The sequence below is a fragment of the Myxine glutinosa genome, chromosome 3, assembly GCF_964187855.1.
Source record: "Myxine glutinosa chromosome 3, kmMyxGlut1.1, whole genome shotgun sequence".
In the NCBI taxonomy this organism is placed as follows: domain Eukaryota; kingdom Metazoa; phylum Chordata; class Myxini; order Myxiniformes; family Myxinidae; genus Myxine; species Myxine glutinosa.
Genome location: NC_136263.1, coordinates 144,528,443 through 144,554,425, shown reverse-complemented (window position 1 = coordinate 144,554,425; position 25,983 = coordinate 144,528,443). Strand labels below are relative to the sequence as shown.

The following is a 25,983-nucleotide window of genomic DNA, read 5'->3' as shown; positions in this document are numbered from 1 at the left end:
CGGGCACCATGAACGGGGCCAACGGGGCCTGGGTGTGGCGGTGCACCTTCGCGCGCTGGCACGCGAGGCACGTCCTGGTCCAATCGCGGACGGCCTTCCAGAGGCCATGCCAGATGAACTTTTTGGCGACCAGCCTCTGGGAGGCCTTCGTGCCCGGGTGGGACAGGCCGTGGATGGCGTCAAAAACCCGGCGCTGCCAGCCCACGGGCACGATGGGGCGAGGCCGCCAGAGGGAGACGTCGCACAAGAGGGCCGTGCCCGCACCGTCGAATGGCACCTCGGTGACGCGGAGGCTCGTGACGGCGGTCTGCAAGGCCTGGACGTCGGGGTCGGCGGTATGGTCCGCCGCCATCCGGGCATAGTCGATCCCGAGGTTGACCGCGTGGGCGACGGACCGGGAAAGGCAATCCGCCACCGGGTTGTCCTTTCCCACGATGTGCCGGATGTCCGTCGTGTACTCGGACACGGCCGAGAGGTGACGCTGCTGCCGGGCCGACCATGGCTCGGCGAACTTGGCCATCGCGAAGACCAGGGGCTTGTGGTCGACGAAGGCCGTGAACGAACGGCCCTCGAGCAGATGGCGGAAGTGCCGGACTGCCAGGTGGAGCCCGAGCAACTCACGGTCGAAGGTGCTGTCCCGGCGTTCGTGTGTGCGAAGCTGCCGGCTGAAAAACGCCAGCGGTTGCCAAACCCCACGCACCCATTGCTCGTGCACCGCGCCCACCGCGTAGTCCGACGCGTCGGTGGTGAGGGCGATCGGTGCATCGAGCGCCGGGTGCGCGAGCATGGTGGCGTTAGCCAAGGCGAGCTTCGTGCCCACGAACGCCGTGTCCATCTGCTCGGTCCAAGCAACGTCACCTTTGCCCGGCTTCCCCCGGAGGGCCTCGTGCAGGGGGCGCAGGAGCTGGGCGATGCGGGGCAGGAAACGGTGGTAAAAGTTCACCATGCCCAGGAACTCCTGGAGCCCCCTGATCGTGCAGGGGCACGGAAACCCCTTGACCGCCTCCACCTTTGCCGGTAAGGGGGTGGCCCTGTGCCTGGTGACACGGTGCCTCAAAAAGTCGATTTCGGCGACGCCGAACCGGCACTTGGCGGGGTTTACGATCAGGCCATGCTGGCCCAGGCGTTCGAAGAGCGTGCGGAGGTGGCGGAGGTGCTTTTCGCGGGACGCGCTTGCGACGAGGATGTCGTCCAGGTAGACGTAAACGCAATCCACGTCGCGCAAGACGCTACCCATCAACCGTTGGAACACCTGAGCCGCATTCTTCAACCCGAAGGGCATCCGAAGAAACTCGAAGAGGCCGAATGGTGTAATGACGGCCGTCTTCGGTATGTCCTCCATCCTGACGGGGACCTGGTGGTATCCGCGGATGAGGTCCACCTTAGAAAAGAAGGACATTTTCGCTAACCGGGCGGAAAAGTCCTGAATCTGAGGGACCGGGTAGCGGTCGGGGGTGGTGGCATCGTTGAGGCGGCGGTAGCTTCTGCACAGCCGCCATCCCCCGCCGGGCTTCGGCACGATGTGCAGTGGCGATGCCCAAGCGCTCTTGGAGCGCCGTACGATGCCCAGCCACTCCAGCATGGCGAACTCCACCTTCGCCACCGCGAGCTTCGTCGGCTCGAGGCGGCGTGCCCGGGCGTAGCCCGGTGGCCCGACGGTGGGGATATGATGCTCCACCCCGTGCTTGACGGCCACCGCCGAGAAGGTGCGCCGCGTGAGGGCCGGGAAGCTGGCGAGGAGGCGGGTGAACTCGTCCGCTGCCGGAAGCGTACAGACAAACCTCGCCGGGACCGAACCCCTCAGCAAGCCGCTTGACGAGCCGCTCGGTGAGCCGCTCAGGGAGCTGCCCAACGAACTGCTCAACGCGCAAGCAAGCGAGCTGAACGTTTCGGCCTGGACGAGGCGTCTGTGCTTCACGTCCATCAACAACCCATTTGCACATAGGAAGTCCGCACCGAGCAATGCCATGGGCACGCTGGCGGTTACGAACGTCCATTGAAAGCGTTGCCCTCCGAACCGCAGGGAGAGGCAGCGCTTTCCGAATGTGCGTATGGGTGTACCGTTGGCTGCAAGCAGCGCGGGGCCCCGGCCCGCGGTTCGCTTGTCGGACATGGAGGCGGGGATAACGCTCACCTGTGCGCCTGTGTCGCAGAGGAAGCGACACCCGGACAAGGTGTCCATGACAAAAAGGAGGCTGCCGGAAGGGCCGACGCTCAAAGCCGCTACCGAGCGCTGGCCCGGGCATTTCCCGACTTGCCAAACGAGCACGGCGGGCAACAATTCCTGGCCTTGTGGCCAAATCTGGCGTGGAAACGGCACCAGGTTTGCGGCGGAGGCGGAGGCCGCGGCTTTCGTGGTGGTGGTGGGCGGGGCGTGGCGGCGGCCACGAGGTGTGCATCGGCATCAGCCTCGGGATCCACGAGGTGTGCAGCTGCATCAGCCTCGGGATCCGCGACGGCCGCACCGACTCTCGCCCGCGTGTCACAAGCCGCGAAAAACTTGTCGGCCTGGACGGCCAGAGCGCGGGGTTCCTTTATGTTGGAACCGGCCAACGCGAGGCGTACCTGTGCCGGTAGCTGGCGTAGAAAGAGCGCCCGGAATAAAAAATCCGGGGCTTTGTCACCCAGCAGCGACAGCATGTAGTCCATCCGGACCGATGGTCGTGTGTCGCCGAGTTCGTTAAGGTCCAGGAGGCGGTCGGCCCGTTCGCACTCCGTGAGGCCGAACGTGGCGATGAGGAGACGCTTGAGCGCCTCGTACCTGTGGTCGGCCGGTGGGTTCCGCAGGACGGACACGACTTGGGCGGCTGTGCCGGGTCCGAGGGCGGCGATGACGTGGTAATAACGCGTCTCATCCGCCGTTACGCCTCGAAGTTGGAACTGTGCCTTGGCCTGCACGAACCATACCTCGGCCTGAGCTTCCCAAAACTCAGGGAGCTTCACCGCTACCGCGTTGTTTGACATGGCGCATTCTGTTGGTCAGCGGCGGCTGAACCAGCGTCGAGGTCACCAGTGAAGTGCGGTGCTATGCGCACGACTTGTTTGCCAAGAAGATAAGCAACAACGCGGGTAACCAAAAAGAGTCTTTATTCCAAAGCTCAACTATAGCACTGACGTGCTCGGGGCTGCGCGCCCCGTGTATATCCCGAGGCCACGCCTACCCCTCGGGCGTGGCCGACACCCTCTTGGTGCGCGGAATGATGTCACCGCGCCAGCGAGCCATCGTGTCCGCCACACTCCCACCACCTCTCAAGACCCTATGTCCTCCTTCATACCTCCTCACCTATTCCCTCCAGAACTCCACTCCCCACCTCTGATTCCATACATCACTCCTCCTCCTCCTATTTCATTCATCCCTGCTCCTCCTCCTGCTACATTCCTCCTATTCCACACATCTCTCTTCCTTTTCCTGCTATATCCCTCCTATTCCATGCATCCCTCCTCATCCTCCTATTGCATACATCCCTCCTCCTCCTATTTCATACATCTCTCCTTCTCCTCCTGCTACATTCCTCATGTTCCATGCATCCCTCCTCCTCCTACCCCATTCAACCCTCCTCCTCCTACCCCATTCAACCCTCCTCCCCCACATATCCCTTCTTCCCCCTATTTCATACATCCCTCCTACTCCTACTCCATTCATCCCTCCTATTCCTTACATCCCTCCTCCACTTATTTCATACATCCCTCCTCCTATTCCATTCAGCTCTCCTATTCCATACATCCCTTCTCCTCCTCCTCCATACATCCCTCCCCCCCTAATCCATACATCCCTCCACCTCCTCCTCCATACATCCCTCCCTAATCCATACATCCCTCCACCTCCTACTCCATACATCCCTCCTTCTCCTTCTCCATACATCCCTCCACCTCCTACTCCATACATCCCTCCTTCTCCTTCTCCATACATCCCTCCACCTCCTACTCCATACATCCCTCCACCTCCGATTCCATACATCCTTCTTCCTCCTTGTCCATAAATCCCTCCTCCTCCTCCAATTCCATACATCCCTCCATGTTCTATTTCATAATCCCTCCTCCTCCTCCTCCTCCATACATCCCTCCATCTTCTATTTAATAATCTGTCCTCCTCCTCCTCCTCCATCTTCTATTTCATAATCCCTCCTCCTCCAATTCCATACATCCCTGCTCTTCCTCCTCCATACATCCCTCCCCCCTAATTCATACATTCCTCCACCTCCTCCTCTATACATCCCTCCCACCTAATCCATACATCCCACCACCTCCTCCTCCATACATCCCTCCACCACCTCCTCCTCCATACATCCCTCCCACCTAATCCATACATCCCTCCACCTCCTCCTCCATACGTCCCTCCATGTTCTATTTCATAATCCCTCCTCCTCCTCCATCTTCTATTTCATAATCCCACCTCCTCCAATTCCATACATCCCTGCTCTTCCTCCTCTATACATTCCTCCTCCTCCATATATCCCTCCCCCCTAATCCATACATCCCTCCACCTCCTCCCCCATACATCCCTCCACCTCCTCCTCCATACATCCCTCCACCACCTCCTCCTCCATACATCCCTCCACCACCTCCTCCTCCATACATCCCTCCCCCCTAATCCGTACATCCCTCCACCTCCTCCTCCATACATCCCTCCACCACCTCCTCCTCCATACATCGCTCCCCCCTAATCCATACATCCCTCCGCCTCCGATTCCATACATCCTTCTTCCTCCTCATCCATAAATCCCTCCTCCTCCTCCAATTCCATACATCCCTCCATGTTCTATTTCATAATCCCTCCTCCTCCTCCTCCCCCTCCTCCATACATCCCTCCATCTTCTATTTCATAATCCCACCTCCTCCAATTCCATACATCCCTGCTCTTCCTCCTCTATACATTCCTCCTCCTCCATACATCCCTCCCCCCTAATCTATACATCCCTCCACCTCCTCCTCCATACATCCCTCCCACCTAATCCATACATCCCTCCACCTCCTCCTCCATACCATACATCCCTCCACCTCGTCCTCCATACATCCCTCCACCTCCTCCTCCTCCATACATCCCTCCACCACCTCCTCCTCCATACATCCCTCCACCTCCTCCTCCATACATCCCTCCCACCTAATCCATACATCCCTCCACCTCCTCCTCCATACATCCCTCCACCTCCTCCTCCATACATCCCTCCACCTCCTCCTCCATACATCCCTCCCACCTAATCCATACATCCCTCCACCTCCTCCTCCATACATCCCTCCACCTCCTCCATACATCCCTCCTCTGGACCTTCCCCCCTCCCTCCACCCCTTTGCTAAGCAGTTAAGATTGATGTATCTGACTGAGCACACCAACTCCCCTTCCAAAGAGTCCTCCATCCACCACTGGGTGCATCGCAGTGCAGTAATCCTCATCTTGATGCAGCGGCACTTACCCGGAAGGAAGGAAAGGTAATACCGGATGGAACCATTAAAACCGATGTTTGGTATTATAAATCGTTCGAAGAGAAACGATTAATTATCTTCACTAATTATTTATATTATAATTACAATAATTCTGCTCGAGATTTTTAAATCATAATTTATGTCTCATTGATTAGTTGTTGAAGGGAGTTTATTTGTCGCTATTGACGCCATTTCTGTCCATGTGACCGGAAGCGCGGCGCACCGCAGGTGCCCGAGCGCGAGCGGGACACAAAGCGCGGACGGCGGTTTTCGTGGCGGCCCCGGTGTCACATTCTGTTCTTGTTGCGTTTCGTTTTTATTCTTCTGCTTCATCTCCGGCGAGAACGCAAGGTGAGTTTTCCCTCTTTAACCTCCGATTCCACCTTCCCCTCCTCAACTGTCTGAATTTGGTGAATGACAGGTGACGGAATGCAACGACCTAAGCTGCAACCCGAGCCCCGAACTAGCTGGGAGTCCTGGCGGTAATGTTCACACCCCCTCCCGTGACCCCGGGTGTGAACGAGGTGCCCCGTGACCCCGGGTGTGAACGAGGTGCCCCGTGACCCCGGGTGTGAACGAGGTGCCCCGTGACCCCGGGTGTGAACGAGGTGCCCCGTGACCCCGGGTGTGAACGAGGTGCCCCGTGACCCCGGGTGTGAACGAGGTGCCCCGTGACCCCGGGTGTGAACGAGGTGCCCCGTGACCCCGGGTGTGAACGAGGTGCCCCGTGACCCCGGGTGTGAACGAGGTGCCCCGTGACCCCGGGTGTGAACGAGGTGCCCCGTGACCCCGGGTGTGAACGAGGTGCCCCGTGACCCCGGGTGTGAACGAGGTGCCCCGTGACCCCGGGTGTGAACGAGGTGCCCCGTGACCCCGGGTGTGAACGAGGTGCCCCGTGACCCCGGGTGTGAACGAGGTGCCCCGTGACCCCGGGTGTGAACGAGGTGCCCCGTGACCCCGGGTGTGAACGAGGTGCCCCGTGACCCCGGGTGTGAACGAGGTGCCCCGTGACCCCGGGTGTGAACGAGGTGCCCCGTGACCCCGGGTGTGAACGAGGTGCCCCGTGACCCCGGGTGTGAACGAGGTGCCCCGTGACCCCGGGTGTGAACGAGGTGCCCCGTGACCCCGGGTGTGAACGAGGTGCCCCGTGACCCCGGGTGTGAACGAGGTGCCCCGTGACCCCGGGTGTGAACGAGGTGCCCCGTGACCCCGGGTGTGAACGAGGTGCCCCGTGACCCCGGGTGTGAACGAGGTGCCCCGTGACCCCGGGTGTGAACGAGGTGCCCCGTGACCCCGGGTGTGAACGAGGTGCCCCGTGACCCCGGGTGTGAACGAGGTGCCCCGTGACCCCGGGTGTGAACGAGGTGCCCCGTGACCCCGGGTGTGAACGAGGTGCCCCGTGACCCCGGGTGTGAACGAGGTGCCCCGTGACCCCGGGTGTGAACGAGGTGCCCCGTGACCCCGGGTGTGAACGAGGTGCCCCGTGACCCCGGGTGTGAACGAGGTGCCCCGTGACCCCGGGTGTGAACGAGGTGCCCCGTGACCCCGGGTGTGAACGAGGTGCCCCGTGACCCCGGGTGTGAACGAGGTGCCCCGTGACCCCGGGTGTGAACGAGGTGCCCCGTGACCCCGGGTGTGAACGAGGTGCCCCGTGACCCCGGGTGTGAACGAGGTGCCCCGTGACCCCGGGTGTGAACGAGGTGCCCCGTGACCCCGGGTGTGAACGAGGTGCCCCGTGACCCCGGGTGTGAACGAGGTGCCCCGTGACCCCGGGTGTGAACGAGGTGCCCCGTGACCCCGGGTGTGAACGAGGTGCCCCGTGACCCCGGGTGTGAACGAGGTGCCCTGTGACCCCGGGTGTGAACGAGGTGCCCCGTGACCCCGGGTGTGAACGACGTGCCCCGTGACCCCGGGTGTGAACGACGTGCCCCGTGACCCCGGGTGTGAACGACGTGCCCCGTGACCCCGGGTGTGAACGACGTGCCCCGTGACCCCGGGTGTGAACGACGTGCCCCGTGACCCCGGGTGTGAACGACGTGCCCCGTGACCCCGGGTGTGAACGACGTGCCCCGTGACCCCGGGTGTGAACGACGTGCCCCGTGACCCCGGGTGTGAACGACGTGCCCCGTGACCCCGGGTGTGAACGACGTGCCCCGTGACCCCGGGTGTGAACGACGTGCCCCGTGACCCCGGGTGTGAACGACGTGCCCCGTGACCCCGGGTGTGAACGACGTGCCCCGTGACCCCGGGTGTGAACGACGTGCCCCGTGACCCCGGGTGTGAACGACGTGCCCCGTGACCCCGGGTGTGAACGACGTGCCCCCTGACCCCGGGTGTGAACGACGTGCCCCGTGACCCCGGGTGTGAACGACGTGCCCCGTGACCCCGGGTGTGAACGACGTGCCCCGTGACCCCGGGTGTGAACGACGTGCCCCGTGGTTCCCCGTGATCCCGGGTGTGACTGTGCCCCCCTCAGGGAGCCCTGGTGGGAGCGTGCCCCCCTCAGGGAGCCCTGGTGGGAGCGTGCCCCCCTCAGGGAGCCCTGGTGGGAGCGTGCTCCCCTCAGGGAGCCCTGGTGGGAACGTGCCCCCTTCAGGGAGCCCTGATGGGAGCGTTCCCCCCTCAGGGAGCCCTGGTGGGAATGTGCCCCCTTCAGGGAGCCTTGGTGGGAGCGTTCCCCCCTCAGGGAGCCCTGGTGGGAATGTGCCCCCTTCAAGGAGCCCTGGTGGGAATGTGCCCCCTTCAGGGAGCCCTGGTGGGAGCGTGCCCCCTTCAGGGAGCCCTGGTGGGAATGTGCCCCCTTCAGGGAGCCCTGGTGGGAGCGTGCCCCCTTCAGGGATAGGAGCCCTGGTGGAGACGTGCCACACTCCGGGAACCCTCGTAGCTACAGAAATGACCACCACTGGTGGTATAGGCATTCATAAATATTTTCCAGTGGATAGATTGTTATTATTATTGTTATTATTACATATTTATTTATTGGCTGACAGGATGCCCGAGGGATATGCACTCACCTCTCAGCTCTCGCGCCTGGGTTTGAATCCTGACCCGGCTATAAAACGTCATCCCTGTGTTTCACATGCATGGTGATTCGTCAATGTGTGTGCCATTCTTCGGATGGAAGTTAAATGGGCATCCCATCTGACGGCATTCGTTGGTGGACGTTTGACATCCCATTATGTCCTTCACGAAGAGTCGGCAAGCTATCACCGACATCATGGCCAAATTCCAAATTCCTGCCCGAACCAACAAAGGGCATTGCATCATTGGCACAGCAATGCCCCCAAACAGTGATGCTCTTCTCTACATCCTTGTGCTGGTTACGAAATAATAAGACGTATTGATCTCCAATTATTTGGCCCTCTCTTCGTGATACCTGAAACATCCTGCAACTCATGCCTACAGAAAAGGGACGTTTTGGAACGCTGGCCACATTTTCCATCCAATAATCATGTAATTTGACTAAAAATTCTTCATGGGTTGTCACGCACTGCGTTGAAAGTTTTGTGTAAATCGTTCAAGCAGTTGTGGAGAAAACAAATTTAAAAGCGAATAAAGGGTAAAAAGTGAGCGCCTTGGCTGACATTCCACAACATGGTCAAGGATGGATCTGGAGGCCGATTGCTAGTTATTATTACCCTGAAATGAATTTTCCTGAAAATTTATTTTTTCCATTCTCAGCAAAAATTAAAACAGCCTGGGTTTGTGGTGTTCAGTTAACTGCAAATGTAACGAGCTGGTACTGTAGGCCCCCTGCCTTTTTGGTGGTACGAGGAAAAGGTCTGTGTAATATGAAAGCTAAATTTCACGTTCTGGTGGGAACCGTCCTTCACAAGATACACATACAAGATACATTCATAGATACATCACCCCCGTCCTTCACAAGCTCCACTGGCTCCCCATCTCCCAGAGAATCCAGTACAAAATCCTCCTCCTGACCTACAAAGCCCTCCATAGCCTGGCCCCATCCTACCTGACTGACCTCCTCCCCAGACACACTCCCACCCGCAACCTCCGCTCTGCTGCTGCCAACCTCCTGTCCCCCCCCCCCCCCCACCACCCCCCATCCGGACCAAACTCAGATCCTGGGGGGACAGGGCCTTCTCCATCGCCGCTCCCACACTCTGGAACTCACTACCTCAAACCATCAGAGACTCCTCCTCACTCCCCACATTCAAAACATCACTCAAGACCCACCTGTTCAACACCGCATTCAACACCCTGACCGTCTCTTCTCCTTCTCCTTCCTTTCTGTTTGGTTATTTAATTATGTATTTTTGTCTTTTTTGTCTTTGTTTTACGTCAAAGCGTCTTTGGGTTTCTTGAAAAGCGCTATACAAAATAAATGTATTATTATTATTATTATTATTATTATTATTAAATCCTGAACGGTTTTTGTCCTATCACTTACACTAGCCAAGTTACCAAGACGGTTGCCATGGCAACATAATTCAACCAATCACAGCTGTGATCTAATCAGGTTGAGATAATGTCATGAGGAATAGATATCTGCAATATGAAAGCCAATTGTTCAACGGTTTTTGAAATATCGCGTACACAAAAGTGCATGGATGGATGATCGGTCAGATGGAGCTTAATAATGATTTTCCCTGTCTCCGACCTTGTTGGAGTGGCAGGGGACAAAATGAACATATGCAACTGAAGCGGTAGGAATACCTGAATGCATCTTGAATATACAGGTGTTCTAAATTGTCCCGGAGCCCATGTAGATTTAATTACGTGAGATGTGTACCTGCCATGGAAAGTCCACACCAGATTCCCTTTGCCATGGAGTTTGGTAACATGCCATGATGCCATTTGAAAATATTAGCCATTATATTTTCTGTGTGAAGTACATTTACATTGTTCGATCCATTCCGTACTCCCACTGAGTTGCCCTTGGGTTACCTGACATGCAAATATTCGTTTTTGTTTTTTTTTACTTTGCACGTTGCTTGTTTGAATATTATTGTAGCTCTTTACCATATTAAAAGTAGTTTATAAATGTATTAACAATGTTTTGGTTGGTTTATTTTGTGGTCCTGAGTTCTTACTTTATGTGATGTGATCCTCAATTTCAAACTCCAAAGTGTTGATTTAACCACTGCCTCCTAATGTTGTTCTTGTGTTACATGTAAGCAAGTTGTTCTATTTTTTTTTAGCTTTAGACACATGAGGATAAATCAAATCATGGATCGGTAGGATTGAAGTTGTGATTATTTTTTATGGTATTGTATTGGATTAAACTCCATGCTTGTGAATTGCAAACAGGGATTCCCTTTCTCTCTGTCCGTCCCCACCCCCATGTGACATCCGCAAAATAACTACAGAGGAGGATTTTTTTCCCCTATAACTTGTGAAACTAGAACGGCACTCAGTAGAGCGCATACCTCCACCTGGTGAACAGTTTACGTTTTGTATCCCACTGATACGCCAGATATGGATTCGGACCTGAACCAAAATCTTATCGGCTTGTTCTTGTCACCGAACCAACTCGTTCACAAAGTTTATTCATAACTCGTCCATAACTTTTTTAAATATCATGTAATATATCGCTTTTCACCCGATCTCCCAATGGTGAAGAATCACTTAAAATTTAAATAATTCCTGTAGCCGAATCCATATTCAGATCTTCACCAAAATCTAATAATTTCGTCCTTATCAGACACCCAACCGGTCCACCAAGTTTCGTCCAAATCCGTCTACAACTTTTTGAGATATCCTGCTATATGTTGGTTTTAGCCCTATCTCCCAATGGTGAAGAATCACTTAAAAAATTAAATAATTCTCATATCCGAATCCATATTCAGATCATCACCAAAATCGAACCTATTTGTCCTTGTGAGACACCCAACTGGTCCACCAAGTTTCGTCCAAATCCGGCCACAACTTTTTGAGATATCCTGCTATGTATCGTTTCGCCCTATCTCCCAATGGTGAAGAATCACTTAGAAATTTGTAGTATCCGAATCCAGATCTTCACCAAAGTCTAATCATTTCGTCCTAGTAACACATGCTACCTCTCTGCAAAATTTCGTCCAAATCCGTCCGCAACTTTTTGAGATCTCTTGTTCACAAACGGACAGACAAACAAACAGACAGTGGTGAAAACATAACCTCCATCCACCTTTGGTGGTGGAGGTAATTAAATTCCTCAAATCTTTAAACTGTTTTTGACATTGAAACTGTTTGTATTATTGCTTGATAAACAATAACGCATTTTTTGTGGGGTATGTGTTTATGCTATCAGGTCTTCACGTGATATTTGCTGATAATCATGTCGCTGTACAGCTTCATCTTGGAACCCATAACGTGTCATGCTTGGAACAAAGATCGCTCGCGTAAGATTTCCCATTTTGTTTTATTTTCATTCATTTTTGCCACTTATCACTCACTCAAGTTGTGTTTATGAAATTGTTGGAGAACCTTTGCTGTTGCTCTAAAAATGTTCCTGTTTGACTTGTGTCGATCACTTACTTTTATTTATTTGCTGTTAAGAATCTTTTAGAATGTTTTTTTTTTTTTTTTTCCTTAGAGCCTGGTGTTGGCTTAGCGGTTAGGGTGCCGGCTTGGGATCCGAGGATCCTGGGTTCGAATCCCAGTCGATCGCTGAATTAACGCCAGGGGGGTTGACTCAGCCTGTCATCCTTCCGAGGTCGGCAAATTGAGTACCAGCTTGCTAGGATGAATGATCACGGTGTGTACCCCGGTTTAGAATAGGTACACCGTATCCCTGCGCACCGTAAGAGGCGACCAAGGGTTGGCGTCAGGAAGGGCATCCGGCCATAAAAACATTGCCTCAAACAGGGAACCATGATTGTCATGGGGCCCGCAAGGCTAACCCCTGCTCGAGCGGGGAAAATGGCCTTAAAACGATCATTCATTCATTCATATTCTTGGGGATAATTGAGTGCAAAATTCAGAAAAATACTCTGAGTTGAATCGTTTTTACATTCCACTCTCGTGAGTAAGACTAATGCAAAAATGAAACCATAAATAAACTAACACTCAAGTAAAAACTTGTTTGTACTGCATATTAAAATTATGACATGGACATGTTTTCATCACTCCATGAAAGGTTTGGCCTGACCCACCCTGACAGGTGCTTTGTAGTTGTATACTACGAGGGTTGCAATAAACCTGATCGCAGGAATGCATTCAGATTTTAACCAGGATCGATTCCTTCCAGAGTCTTCTTGGCGTCTGCAGTATAAATAGTTGTGGTTATTTTGTGACTGTGGTTATGAAGTCGTGCAGTCTTTGTGGTGTTACTTACTGAAGTGAATTTGTCAAGCTTCTGTATTCTAATCGATGACACAAGTGGGGTACAAAATATCCAAAAGTTGTTTCTCTCCCGACACCTACCCCATTAAGCGAGACCCACATGTATTGTATGTCGGTAATGAAATAGGTAATGCATAAATGTTGGCATACGGATGAAGTTCTTCTTCAAATTTTCCTCCACCCTCCCTCCACCTTTCCCACTTTTGAATAATTATAATTAAATATATGAATTAGAATGACACTCAGAGCCTACACCAGGATGAACAATACGGTGGAGCTTTAAAAAATTTTAAAAACTAAATTTTTATTTTTGAAAGTCTTACCCCCTTATTCTGTTCCATATCATATAGAAACACTGTATAAAAAGTTTGAGCACCAAATTATTATGTTTAGGGGTATCTCAAGGGCCGCAAAGATTATGAAAATTATAAAAATTCAACGAATTACGAGTATATCAGACTATATCTTAATTTATTTTAAACAACACACTTGAACACAGTATTTATTTTTGAACACGTTAATAGTGAATTCTTTGTTCAGTTTCTGACAGAGTTCATAGTATCAGTCTGACAATGTCCAGCAAACCCCAAATTTATTATTTTCATGGCATCCCGGACAGTGTATGTTTTCTGCTATCAGGGTACATTCTGCGATGGTCCTCGACAACTTGCAGCAGGAATTGCAGCTGAGTTTCATCGCGGGTTATCAACCCACTGTACTCCTGAATGAGTGCCACTCCACGTTCAGCGTAGTCATTGACAACTTTTAGAGAGTTGACTGTTTCTGCAGCCTGCTTGTAGTCGTCTCTGTCATCCCACAAGTCCGGATCAACCGCGAGAAATCCATCTGGAAGTTCCATCATTCGCAGAAGTTTCATTGACCTTGCTGTGACGAAATCTTCCAAGTTCTTGTCCTTGAATGAATCAAGAGCAACAGTGATTCGCTTGGAATTATCCTGATCTTGGTCTTCTTCATTCTTCATGGCACTCACCATCAGTCTCTTGGTTGCCGAACTGACCCGACTGTCGAAGAAAGCCAAGCTAACAAGTTCCTGTGACAAGTACCACACGTGATTGGAAAACTTGCGTGATGTTGACTTTGAGATGGCTGGATGGATTGATGAGTATTCAAGCAGTGACTTCAGCAGCAGCAGGATTCTAAGACCTTTTTGACCTTTTTGATTGAAGACCTTTTTGATGTCGCTCACGCTGATGCTCTGACCAATACGTCAGTATTACAAGAAGACAAGGATTTCTTGTTAGCCCAGCGAGAAAAGGGAAGGGGGTCGCTGGCTGGAGTATATGTAAAGCTTGCTGCGAAAGAGAAAAAGGCGTCCAAAAGAGAGGAGGAAATGCTTGCCAGGCGACAGCGAATGGAGCAAATGAAACAGTTAGCAGCTTCTACAGCTGAACTGATTTCATCTGGTTCTGAATCTGAAAACAGCTCAGCAGAAGATAGTGAAAATATGGAAACTGGGGACAATGCAAGTGAGGGAGCTGCTGGAGCATCACATTTCAGACACGAAAAAGAAAGAGGGGGTGAAAAACTGTCGTTACTGAAGAACTCGCAGCCGCTCTAGATCGCACAAAAGTGTCAGACCGCAAAGCCGTTTTTGTTATAGCAGAAACTTCCAAAAGCTTGGGACAGAACATTGATGAACTTGCTCTAAACAGAGACTCAATTCGCCGACAAAGAGTACAACACCGAGTCCAGAGATCTGCAAATATAAAGGCGGAGTTTCAGGGTAACGTTCCCCTTGTTGTTCACTGGGACGGCAAACTGATCCTTGATCTAATTGGAAAAGAGAAGGTTGATCGCCTGCCAGTATTGGTTTCAGGGAAAGGAGTTTCTCAGCTACTCACAGTTGCCAAGCTTCCATCTGGAACAGGCGAGGCTCAGGCTGCTGCTGTCTTTGGAGCCATTGAAGACTGGGGCGTAGCCGACAGCATCCGAGCTATGTGTTTTGACACGACCAGCTCAAACACTGGTCGGATCGCTGGTGCCTGTGTCCTAGAGCAGAAGCTTGAGAAGGAGCTCTTGTCACTAGCTTGCAGGCATCACATTATGGAATTGATAATTGGTGCAGTGTTCCAAGTGTGTATGGGATTGGGAGCCAAATCTTCTCCCGAGGTTCCACTCTTCAAACGCTTCCAGGAATACTGGGGATTCATAGACACGGCCAAGTATGAACCAGGGATTGCAGCTGATGACGTGGCAAGTCTAGTGGAAGACATAAAGCAAGGCACTATCGATTATGCCAACAAGCATCTTGAACAGAGTCAGCCGAGAGATGATTATAAAGAATTCTTGGAACTTGTGATTGTCTTTCTCGGTGCTGCTCCTGCCAGAGGAGTGCGATTCATGTCACCCGGAGCAATGCACCACGCCCGCTGGATGTCCAAAGTAATATACTGTCTCAAGATCTGGATGTTCAAGGCTCAATTCAAACTGACTCCTGCAGAAAAGAGAGGATTACGTGATGTGTGTGTATTCACAGTACGTGTCTACCTGACAGCCTGGATCTCTGCACCTCAAGCATCAGGTGCTCCTTACAGTGACCTGCTGCTGCTGAAGTCACTGCTTGAATACTCATCAATCCATCCAGCCATCTCAAAGTCAACATCACGCAAGTTTTCCAATCACGTGTGGTACTTGTCACAGGAACTTGTTAGCTAGGCTTTCTTCGACAGTCGGGTCAGTTCGTCAACCAAGAGACTGATGGTGAGTGCCATGAAGAATGAAGAAGACCAAGATCAGGATCATTCCAAGCGAATCACTGTTGCTCTTGATTCATTCAAGGACAAGAACTTGGAAGATTTCGTTACAGCAAGGTCAATGAAACTTCTGCGAATGATGGAACTTCCAGATGGATTTCTCGCGGTTGATCCGGACTTGTGGGATGACAGAGACGACTACAAGCAGGCTGCAGAAACAGTCAACTCTCTAAAAGTTGTCAATGACTACGCTGAACATGGAGTGGCACTTATTCAGGAGTACAGTGGGTTGATAACCCACGATGAAACTCAGCTGCAATTCCTGCTGCAAGTTGTCGAGGACCATCGCAGAATGTACCCTGATAGCAGAAAACATACACTGTCCGGGATGCCATGAAAATAATAAATTTGGGGTTTGCTGGACATTGTCAGACTGATACTATGAACTCTGTCAGAAACTGAACAAAGAATTCACTATTAACGTGTTCAAAAATAAATACTGTGTTCAAGTGTGTTGTTTAAAATAAATTAAGATATAGTCTGATATACTCGTAATTCGTTGAATTTTTATAATTGTCATAATATTTGAGGCCCTTGAGCTACCCCTAAACATAATAATTTAGTGCTCAACCTTTTTATACAGTGTTTCTATATTATATGGAACAGATTAAGGGGGTAAGACTTTCAAAAATAAAAGTTTAGTTGTTTAAAATTTTTAAAGCTCCACCCTAATGTACAGTGTTTACTTTTAGATACTATGGTGATAAGCGTTCCCAGGTCAGCGCTACATCTCATTTTAGCATTTATTGTCTAGCAGACTCTAGCTCAACGAACATTTTACTCTTTTATTATAACAGATATTGTGTATGTACAATGTACATATTACTACTGTAATTATTTATTTAATGGAGCACAGAGTTTTATAACTTAAAGGTTTTATCTGTGTTCCCAGTAATTAATTTTACCACAATGATTGCATGTTGTGTGTATGATGATAGGAGAGAGTGTCAATTTACTTAGTAGTTAAAATTGGGTTCTTAATTTATTAACAGAATTAATCTATTATCAGTAGTATGCGAAATAAAAGGGCGGCCGCAGCTTTGGGGTATCAGAAATTTTACCATCATTGAGCTACCCCTAAATATTGTTCAATTGTGCTCATATTTTGCCTGAATTATTTATTTAATATATAGGAACAAATTGAGAAGGTAAGAAGATCATATTACAAAAGTTCAAAAATAAGCTCCACCCTGATTGATCAGTTTACATTTTGTATCCCACCGATAGGCCTGATCTGCATTCGTACCTGAACCAAAATCTAATTGGCTTGTTCTTATCACCTACCCAACTAATCCACTAAGTTTCATCCAAATCCGACCATACCTTTTTGAAATATCATGCTATTTCTAGTTTTTGTTCTTATCTCTCAATGGTAAAGAATAACTTAAACAATTTAAAAATTCTGGTGTCCGGATTCGGATCTTTACCAAAATCGAATCAATTCGTCTGTCACTCACCCAACATCTCCACCAAGTTTCGTCCGAATCGCTACATAACCTTTTGAGATAACCTGCTCACAGACAGACACACAGACAAACAGACAGACAAACATGGGTGAAAACATAAACTCCGTCCACCTTTGGTGGCGGAGGTAATGAAGCTATTTTCCACAATAATTTTGCACATTTCCGGTGAAGATGAATACTTCTCAATATAAATGGTCCATGGACCCTATCCATTGAACTTGGCAATCATCTATTGTGCATCTCCTTTAGTTTGCGGCATCTCCACTGCATTACTGATCTTTATTAATGCTGTCTAAGCTCCACTGAATGAATTAAAACAGAAATTTGCAGTTGTTCAGTCAGGAGTCCTGAGTTTACCAGCAACACATTGGAAAATGCTTGCAATTCCAGACCAGGATCTTATACTTGGTGCCATTCATTGCTCTATGAATCGAACTTGCGTAATCATTTGCACTGAGTGCTCAAGTGGCCTTGTGTCCAACTTTCTACTCCGTGCAGCTTGCCTGTTGCAGCACTATAGTAAGCAGCAGAGACTTCAATGGTTAATTGTCCTAAGTGCTTTCATTAATTTGTTTTCAGAAATTGCAATTAGCCCCAACAACCATGAAGTGCACATATTTCAGAAGAATGGCACTCAGTGGACGAAGGCAAATGAACTGAAGGAGCACAATGGGCGCATCACAGGTAAGAGCCTTCCAAATATGCTGGAGAATGTTTGTTTACATCACTAAGAGTTTACCATCTCTTGACTTTTCTTGATACTGCTAAGAAATAATGCATGTACGCTGTAGCAGCATTTTCAGACTATGTGTTGCTATCGTCTATCCAGTGTGCCAATTCAACGCGGCACTGCCAAATTTGTCGTACATTGGCCATTTTGGAAGAATCCCTTAGTACTGATGTTGGCAATGCGATCAGCGATGACGTAAAGCAACTGGCAGTTGTGAAGTATATAATTGTAAAGAAAAGTCACGGTTCCTTCAAGTTGTGATGGGCAGGAAAAAAAACTGCCTGCAACTACCGAAGGGATCCCATGTGAGTCAATTGTATAACCTGCTATTGTTTCCTGCATGCTTGTCTTGCATGTCATACATGTTATACTCACGCAGCTACTAATTTCAGAATTTCAGTTTTGAAACATTATGCCATAAATGGTTGCATTTGGGAGGGTGATTGTACTGGATGGTCTGGACCACTCCCCCTGCCCTCCTGCCATACTGCCCCCCCTCCCTTGACCCCCACTATACCGTTCCAGATCCACTCATATTCCCATTGAATGAAGCCTCAGCAGGGTGATGGAGTTTTGCAGTCAGAAAATTTGATGGAATGCTAGTTCAATTCCATTTTTTCAGAGGTTATCTTTGCGAAAAAATATTGTGCATCATCCATGTGTATAACCTGTTCATGACTATTACCTGTTTACCTGTTTAATTTTTGGCATTTATATTCATGCGTTTCTCTGCAACAACTGAAAAAAATTCTATCACATTGTTTTTATTACTTTTCAGTACCTTCATCTTTCTTATTTTATTTTGCCTTTCAAAATGAACCACTCATGCAGCCAGTATGTTGTATGTATTAACCTCAGTTAATAACCTCAGTCATGGATCCATATCAGAAGATTACCTCCATTGATCAGTAGATCCATAACCTCAGTTGAAATCAGTCAATCCATCTATGTGGGGGACTACGTGGGGGAATCCCTGGTTCTCCTCAAACTTAACTGGCTTGAGGCTACGGAGCACAAATAACTTTGCACCATGGCAGGTTGCTAGCCAACCGCGATCACCAATTGGTCCGCCACGCGGTTACAGGGTTCACCATCTAACTTACCGTTTACCTGTGCCACTTGCTTTCCAACCTGGAACACGCCCTCTGATATGCACCAATCTTATCTTAATTAGATATTTAATTAGGGTGGCCAAGCTTTAGCACTGGTGCATGCCAGACCGTAATAAGACAATCAATTGGGGAATGTAAATCATCCAGGCTAACGTAAGTGTGAACAGCGCTGGATCAATGGAGGAAATGACGGACACAGATTGGAAAATAATGTCATCAAGGGATTTATTTATACAAGGCACAAGTGGGAGGTGGTGTACGTGCCGTGTTCAACTTCTCCGATCATGCAAAGTTTGAAAGGAGCTCGAGGGCTTTAATGTTCAATGGGTTGGTGGGGGAGGAGGGGTGGGGGGGAAGAAGGCAAAGGGAACAAATGGGGTGATGTAAACTCAAAATGCACAAATTATCGCAAGGAATGAAGGGTGCAGCAATATTTACAAGCGGAAAAGAAAGTGTACGCGATGCAGACTTAATGCTAGGCCTTACCTACCGGATGGACACAATACAGGGTACCCATCAGACCATCCACAGAGGGAGAAAAGAACAGAAGAAAGAGAAACTATGAAGGTCAATGGCCTCTTGCTTACCAGACAGAGGCAGACGTGCTTCCGTGAACAAAGTGTTTTCACATTTTGCTGCGTGTAGATCAGTGCCAAAAATTTAAATTTAATCCATTTAAAATTTAGTCTGTAACACAGCAAATTGTGAAAAAGTCAAGGGGTGTAAATACTTTATGTAGGCACTGTTTATCGAGCTGCATATTTCTTAACAGCAAACAATTTGCTTGTATTTAAAAAAAAAATCTGGAAGCGATTGAAGCAGTGATCTGTTGCCTTATACACAGCCCAGGTTCAATTCTTGGTTCAATTGAGAGATTATTGCCTCAACTGTTGGTAGCAGATGGTTTTGTTTTCTCTTGTATTCCTTGACACCAAGTTTTGTAAACTGCTTATTGATCCTGTTACATTGCTTGATGTCAGTAACACCCCATAGCATGCTGCATGGGTCAGAGGTACCCCCACTTTGTGCAGCAGCATTTGTAACAACAATCATTATTGTAATTCTATCCACTGTAGACCCTGTGGATATCTTTTAGATTATCCTTTGTTTGCTGCACTAAAGGGGAGGGGAGTAGATTGTGGTTAAAACTTCTCTGCTTCCTCTTCTCCCAATGTGTCTTCCCCTTTTCCTATAGCAATTCTAAAAAGAGAATGATTGGTTTATTTGTGAAAGTTTTTTTGAATTCATGTTTTCTGCAGCAAAACATTTTGTAAGTTTTTTTTTTTTTTTCATTGGAATGATCAATGGAAAATGTTTGTGTTCTTCAGCTGGAACTCTTTAACCGGTCCTTTGCTTTTAACTGGCAAATGCTGGTGTAAATGCTTGTTTATGTTCTCATTACCAGCCTGTTCATGTGCTCGTTAATGTGATATTGATTTGACCAATGATTTGCATTCAATTATTTGGTCCTGTACTTTAAATTGATTAAACTAGGACGTGCCCGTACGTGGCGTACCCGTAACCGTACCGTACCCGGAACCGTACCCGGAACCGTACCCGTACCGTACCCGTACCCGTGACGTGCCCGTAATGAATATGTACAAAATATAAATATGTATGTACTACAATCGATCGTACCTTACAACAATCAACACAGATTGCAACGTCAAATAAATGAATACGCTCTCAAATGTGCCGTCCGAGGCAGCGTCTGCTCGCCACGTTCAGCGTCACTATGACTATCCGTAAGTCCGGAAGTGACGTCCTCATTTGACTGTCCGGAAGGTCGCATATCGCAGTTACGATGAATTATCAAATTAGTTTTAATTAGTTTTAAAACATAGTTTAACACCAACATAGTTTGCCAACGTGAAATAAATGAATACGCTCTCAAATGTGCCGTCCGAGGCAGAGTCTGTTCGGCACGTTCGGCACACGTGATAGCTCGCTGCTCTCTGATTGGTTGAATCGTTTTTTGGACATAGCTCGGTAACTACTTGTCCGATTAATATGAAACCTTGAAAAGGCACATCCTCAGGTCCCCAGCAATATACCTGGCAAGTTTCAAGTATATCGGACCCGTGGTCGTCGAGAAACAGCGGTCACAGACAAACACACAGACATACACACATATACACACACACACACACACACACACACACACACACACACACACACACACACACACACACACACACACACACACACACACACACACACACACACAGAGATTACTGGAATTATAGATAGATAAAGGTTGTTTGAAAGCTAAATCAAATACAAAAACAAATACTGCATTAGAGTCATTATAAGGAACTCAGATAAGCAAAGAACAAAGATAGTCGTCTGGAGGAACCTGGATAGGTTTAGGGTTTCAACTGCTACTCCCCCGCCCTCCAACGCAGTGGTTCCAAACCTTTTTTCTGTCGTTTCCCCCTTCAACCAGTTCAACCGTCTGGATTTCCCCCCACCCCTCCCCCCCCTTATATATATATATATATATATATATATATATATATATGAATATATGAACAAGGAAAAAAGTAGCCAAAACACAAAATTTATTTGCTTAATAACATAAATAACATAAAAATATAACAACACCCACACACTCCTTCACATACATACAAACCTACAAGTTTCCCCCCTGGAATCCTAAAAAATTCCCCCAGGTTGGGAAATGCTGCTCTAACTGATCCATGCGCAGCCAAGTGAGCCTTACATAAAAATAATTGTAAGAATTAACTTCTCCTTTGACAGATATATAAATCAAGAGAGAATTTAAAGAATAAAGGAGCAATAAAAGAGATTAAAATTAACAAAAGTAACAAGGACAACAGTCTCTGCAGCACTTCACAAATCTAGGATTTCTGGGAAGATGGAAGTCACTCCTGAGAAAAAGGCACATGACAGCACACCTCGAGTTTGGAAAAAGGCACGTGAAAGACTGAGAGCACGAGGCAAAATATTCTGTGGTCTGATGAGACGAAAATTGAACTCTTTGGCCTGAATGCAAAGTGCTATGTCTGGCAGAAACCAAGCATAACTCATCACCCACCGAACACAATCCTACCGTGAAGCATGGTGGTGGCAGCATCATGCTGTGGGGATGCTTTTCAGCAGCAGTGACTGGAAGACTTGTAAGGATAGAGGGAGCAATAAATAGACCAAATACAGGCAAACCCTTGAGGAGAACCTTCTTCAGAGTGCAAAAGACCTTACTTAGACTGTGGCGTAGATTTACTTTCCAACAGGACAATGACCCCAAGTATACAGCCAAAACAACACTGGAATGGCTTCAGGACAAGAACGTGAAAGTCCTTGAGTGGCCCAGCCAAAGCCCAGACTTGAATCCCATTGTGAATTTGTGGAAAGATTTGTAGATTGCTGTTTACCAACGCTCACCATCCTACTTGATAGAGCTCGAGAAAATATACAAGGAAGAATGGGAGAAACTCCCTCAATCCAGATGTGCAAAGCTGATACAGACATACCAAAGAAGAATTGAAGCAGTGATCCTCGCCAAAGGAGCGTCTACGAAGTATTGACTTGGGAGGCTGAATGCTTTCTTAAATTAAATATTGATGTGCTTCATTTTTAATTATGTTGTTGAAATTTCTGTAAAAAAAAAATTCCCCTTTTTTTTTTTGTTTTTTTTTGTTTTTTGTATACCAGATCGAGGCTCGTGAAAGAGCTAACATTAATCACACAAAAAGACAAACCGACACACAAAACACAAAAAACAAGGGGAGCGGCAGACAAGATGGGGAGAGAGGGGGAAGGACACAAAAGAGAGGGGGAAGAGGGGGAAGGACACAAACACAACATTTGAGAGCAGGGACATCAGGAGGACTTGGGGGGAGGTGGGAGAGGAATAAAACATATGAACACTGCAAGGACTCTGGGGTGAATTACCGGGGGTAGAAAAGATCAAGGTTTTCGATGGGGGAAGATAAGAGATGGTGGTGAACAGCTGTTTTAAAGACCTGGAGGGAGGAGTGGGATTGAAGGGAGTGGGGGAGTTTGTTCCAGAGGCGGGAGAAAAGGGGAATGAAAGAGTGAAGGTGAGCAGAGAGCCTAGACTTTGGCAGTTTAACCATAAGAGGGTTGCAGGCAGATCTTGTGCGACCTGAAGGAATATTGGGGGGACAGAGCACAGAGAGAGCTGGGGGAGCAAGGCCGGAGAGGAGTCGGTAGAAGACAGAAAGACCACCAACCTGCCTGCGGTGAGTGAGTGAAAGGCCCTCGGTGTTGACTACATCGCAGGAGATTCCAATGATTCTGAAAGCTTTGGCCTCAACAGCGTGAAGCCGAGCAAGGTGTGAGGCAGGAGCACCAGCCCAGAGGGGAGAACAGTATTCCATTGAGGAATACTGTTCCTCAATGGAATACTGTTCACATAATGGGGCATTATGTGTAGATCATTGACAAAAAATTCAAGTCAAATCATTTTAAATTCAGGCTGTAACATAACAAAGTGTGAAAAAATTCAAGGGTTGTGAATACTTTCTGAAGGCACTGTAACCTCTGTCCACCTTTGGCGATGAAGAATGGCACTAGAATGTGGTCTAGAATCTAGTCTAGAATGAATCTAGTCTAGGTCTAGAATGTGTGGCTAGAATGGCACTCCTTAGAGCGCATACCTCTGCCAGGCTGAACAGTTTACATTTTGTATCCCACTGAGAGGCCGGATCTTTTTCCAGTCCTTCATCAAAATCGAATCAGCTTGTTCTTGTTGCCTACCCAACTTACCCATCAAGTTTTGTCATAATCCATCCATAACGTTTTGAAATATTGTGCTATGTATAGTTTTTGGCCCCATCTCTCAATGGTGAAGACCGCCGCTAACCCCCGCTAACCCCCGCTCTAGCAGGGAACATGGCCTTAAAATGCATGTTGTGTGTTGTGTGTGTCTCAATGGTGAAGAATCACCAATCAGGATCCACATCTTCACCAAAATCTTATCAATTTGTCATTGCCACACACCCAACCAGTCCACCAAGTTTCGTCTGAATCAGTCCATAACATTTTTAGATATTCTGCTCACAGACAGACAGAGGTGAAAACAACATCTCTCCACCTTCCGTGGACAAATTAATCACCACCTAAAAGCCATGGAAAGATTCTGTCTTGGCATAATATAAAGGGTCATGAATATAAACCAATGTATCAGACAGAAAACAATCTTTGACATTCTGGTTGTAATAAAATAAAACTGAAAAGGAACTGGGCTGGACATGTCCGCCGGTTGTCCGTTCTTGCTACAACAACAATTGCAAACTGGTAAATGAGAGAAGGCCCTGGAAGAAGTGGTAGTCGACCAAAAATCAGCCAAAGAGATGAAATCAAAAAATTTACTGGATTACAATGGCCTCAAAATGCATTAAATGAACAGAATGGATCATCTTGAGGGAAACTTTCGCCCTGCAGTGGACAACCAACTCGATCATAATTGCTTGCCAGTTTTTTTGAAGCATCACTCTATGCTTGGTACTTGTACAAAGTTGTACTACCTGGATAATTTTGTGCATTAATTGATAAACCATGTTGGCAGTGCTTTTGAAACAGAAGAAGCGGTTTGAAGTTGCATCTAATTTGGGTGTTGTTATCATGACAAGGCTGTGGGCTGTTGAATTGTGACCTTTGCTGTAACTGCTTCGCCTCCAGATGCCAATTATGCTCAGCCTTGCATTAAGCCTGCTGTGGTTTTTGAATCATCATTTATTATCTCTCTGTTATCCGATTCCGATGCCGATTCCGATTCCGATGTTATCTGTTATCCGATGTTATCTGTTTGCCGAGGTCGGCAAATTGAGTACCAGTTCACTGGTAATTCCCTGCTTGTCGTTAAAGGCGGCAAAAAGGGTTGGCGTCAGGAAGGGCATCCGGCCGTAAAACATTGCTTCAAAAAGGGGACCGAAAAACAACAACAACCACAGTTCCCGAAAAAGGCCAACCCCCGCTTGCGGGGAAAAATGGCCTCTAAAGGTGGTTTTTATCCGATTGCAGATGGAAAATAATGACCGACGATCTTGTTTGGGAAAATAAATGATTTTTACTTTTTATTTATTATTTGTTTGGGCTTAATCTATATATATTTTGTGGCATAATTATGATTGACTGAATTTTGTGCATCATTTTATTTGTAGGACACTACTTCAATGTTTGCTCTAAAATTATTTGAGAAAAGTTGTTTCAGTGTCACTATTGATTTTTTCTGGTGTTAATTTATCGTTGTTCCTCAATCTTTTGCAGGTATTGATTGGGCACCTCAAAGTAACCGCATCGTGACATGCGGTGCCGATCGCAATGCGTATGTGTGGACTCTGCGCGAGGGTGCGTGGAAGCCGACGCTTGTTATCTTGCGCATCAACCGCGCAGCCACCTGTGTGAAGTGGTCACCACGTGAAAACAAGTTTGCTGTGGGAAGCGGGGCTCGCCTCATATCTGTTTGCTATTTTGAGCAGGAGAATGACTGGTGAGCTTTCCCAGCTGGATATATTCTTCATTCAAAGGCACGGGTCTTGCTTTTCTTCTGTTATCAAGAGTTTACTTTTGTAAAACATAGTTTAACAGAGGCTATAATCAACTCGTACTACAAAATCAATGTGCAGTGCCTATGGAAAGTCTGTACCCCTTTCCAAATTTTCACCTTTTGTTGCCTTGTAGCCTGGAATGAAATTGTATTAAATCAGACTTTTTCCACCTTTATTTACACATCGAAACCCACAACTTTCAAGTGTAAAACAAATTCTACAAATTTCAGAAAATTTATTAAAAATACAAAACTAGAATATCTTGGTTGGATAAGTGTCCACCCATCTGAGTTAATACTTGGTGGAAGCACCATTGACAGCAATTACAGCGTGAGTTTGTTGGGATTCGTCTCTACCAACTTTGCACACCTTGATTGGGCAATATTTTCCCATTCTTCTGCACAAAAATGTTCAGGCTCAGTCAAGTTGCATGGGGAGCGTTGATGGACAGCAATCGTCGTCATACCACAGATTTTCGATTGGATTTAGGTCGGGGCTCTGACTGGGTCACTCAAGGACATTTATCTTTTTGTTCCTTAGCCACTCCAGTGTAGCTTTGGTTGTGTGCTTTGTGTCGTTGTCATGCTGAAAGGTGAACTTCCGTCCCAATTTCATCTTTCTTGCAGAGGGCAGCAGGTTTTCCTCTCGGAATTTTCTGTA

At 48.2% G+C, this 25,983-nt stretch overlaps 1 protein-coding gene across 1 annotated transcript in view; it reads left to right on the top strand.

Annotated features, from left to right (window-relative positions):
- Positions 1 to 5,602: 5,602 nt before the first annotated feature.
- LOC137412084 (actin-related protein 2/3 complex subunit 1A) overlaps positions 5,603 to 25,983 on the top strand; it is a 79,680-nt gene continuing 59,299 nt past the window's right edge. The window contains exons 1-4 of the mRNA XM_068097337.2: positions 5,603 to 5,772; positions 11,672 to 11,762; positions 17,525 to 17,629; positions 25,043 to 25,265. Coding sequence (XP_067953438.1) covers positions 11,699 to 11,762; positions 17,525 to 17,629; positions 25,043 to 25,265 — 392 coding nt within the window. The 5' untranslated portion in view covers positions 5,603 to 5,772; positions 11,672 to 11,698. The remainder of the gene's footprint in view (positions 5,773 to 11,671; positions 11,763 to 17,524; positions 17,630 to 25,042; positions 25,266 to 25,983) is intronic.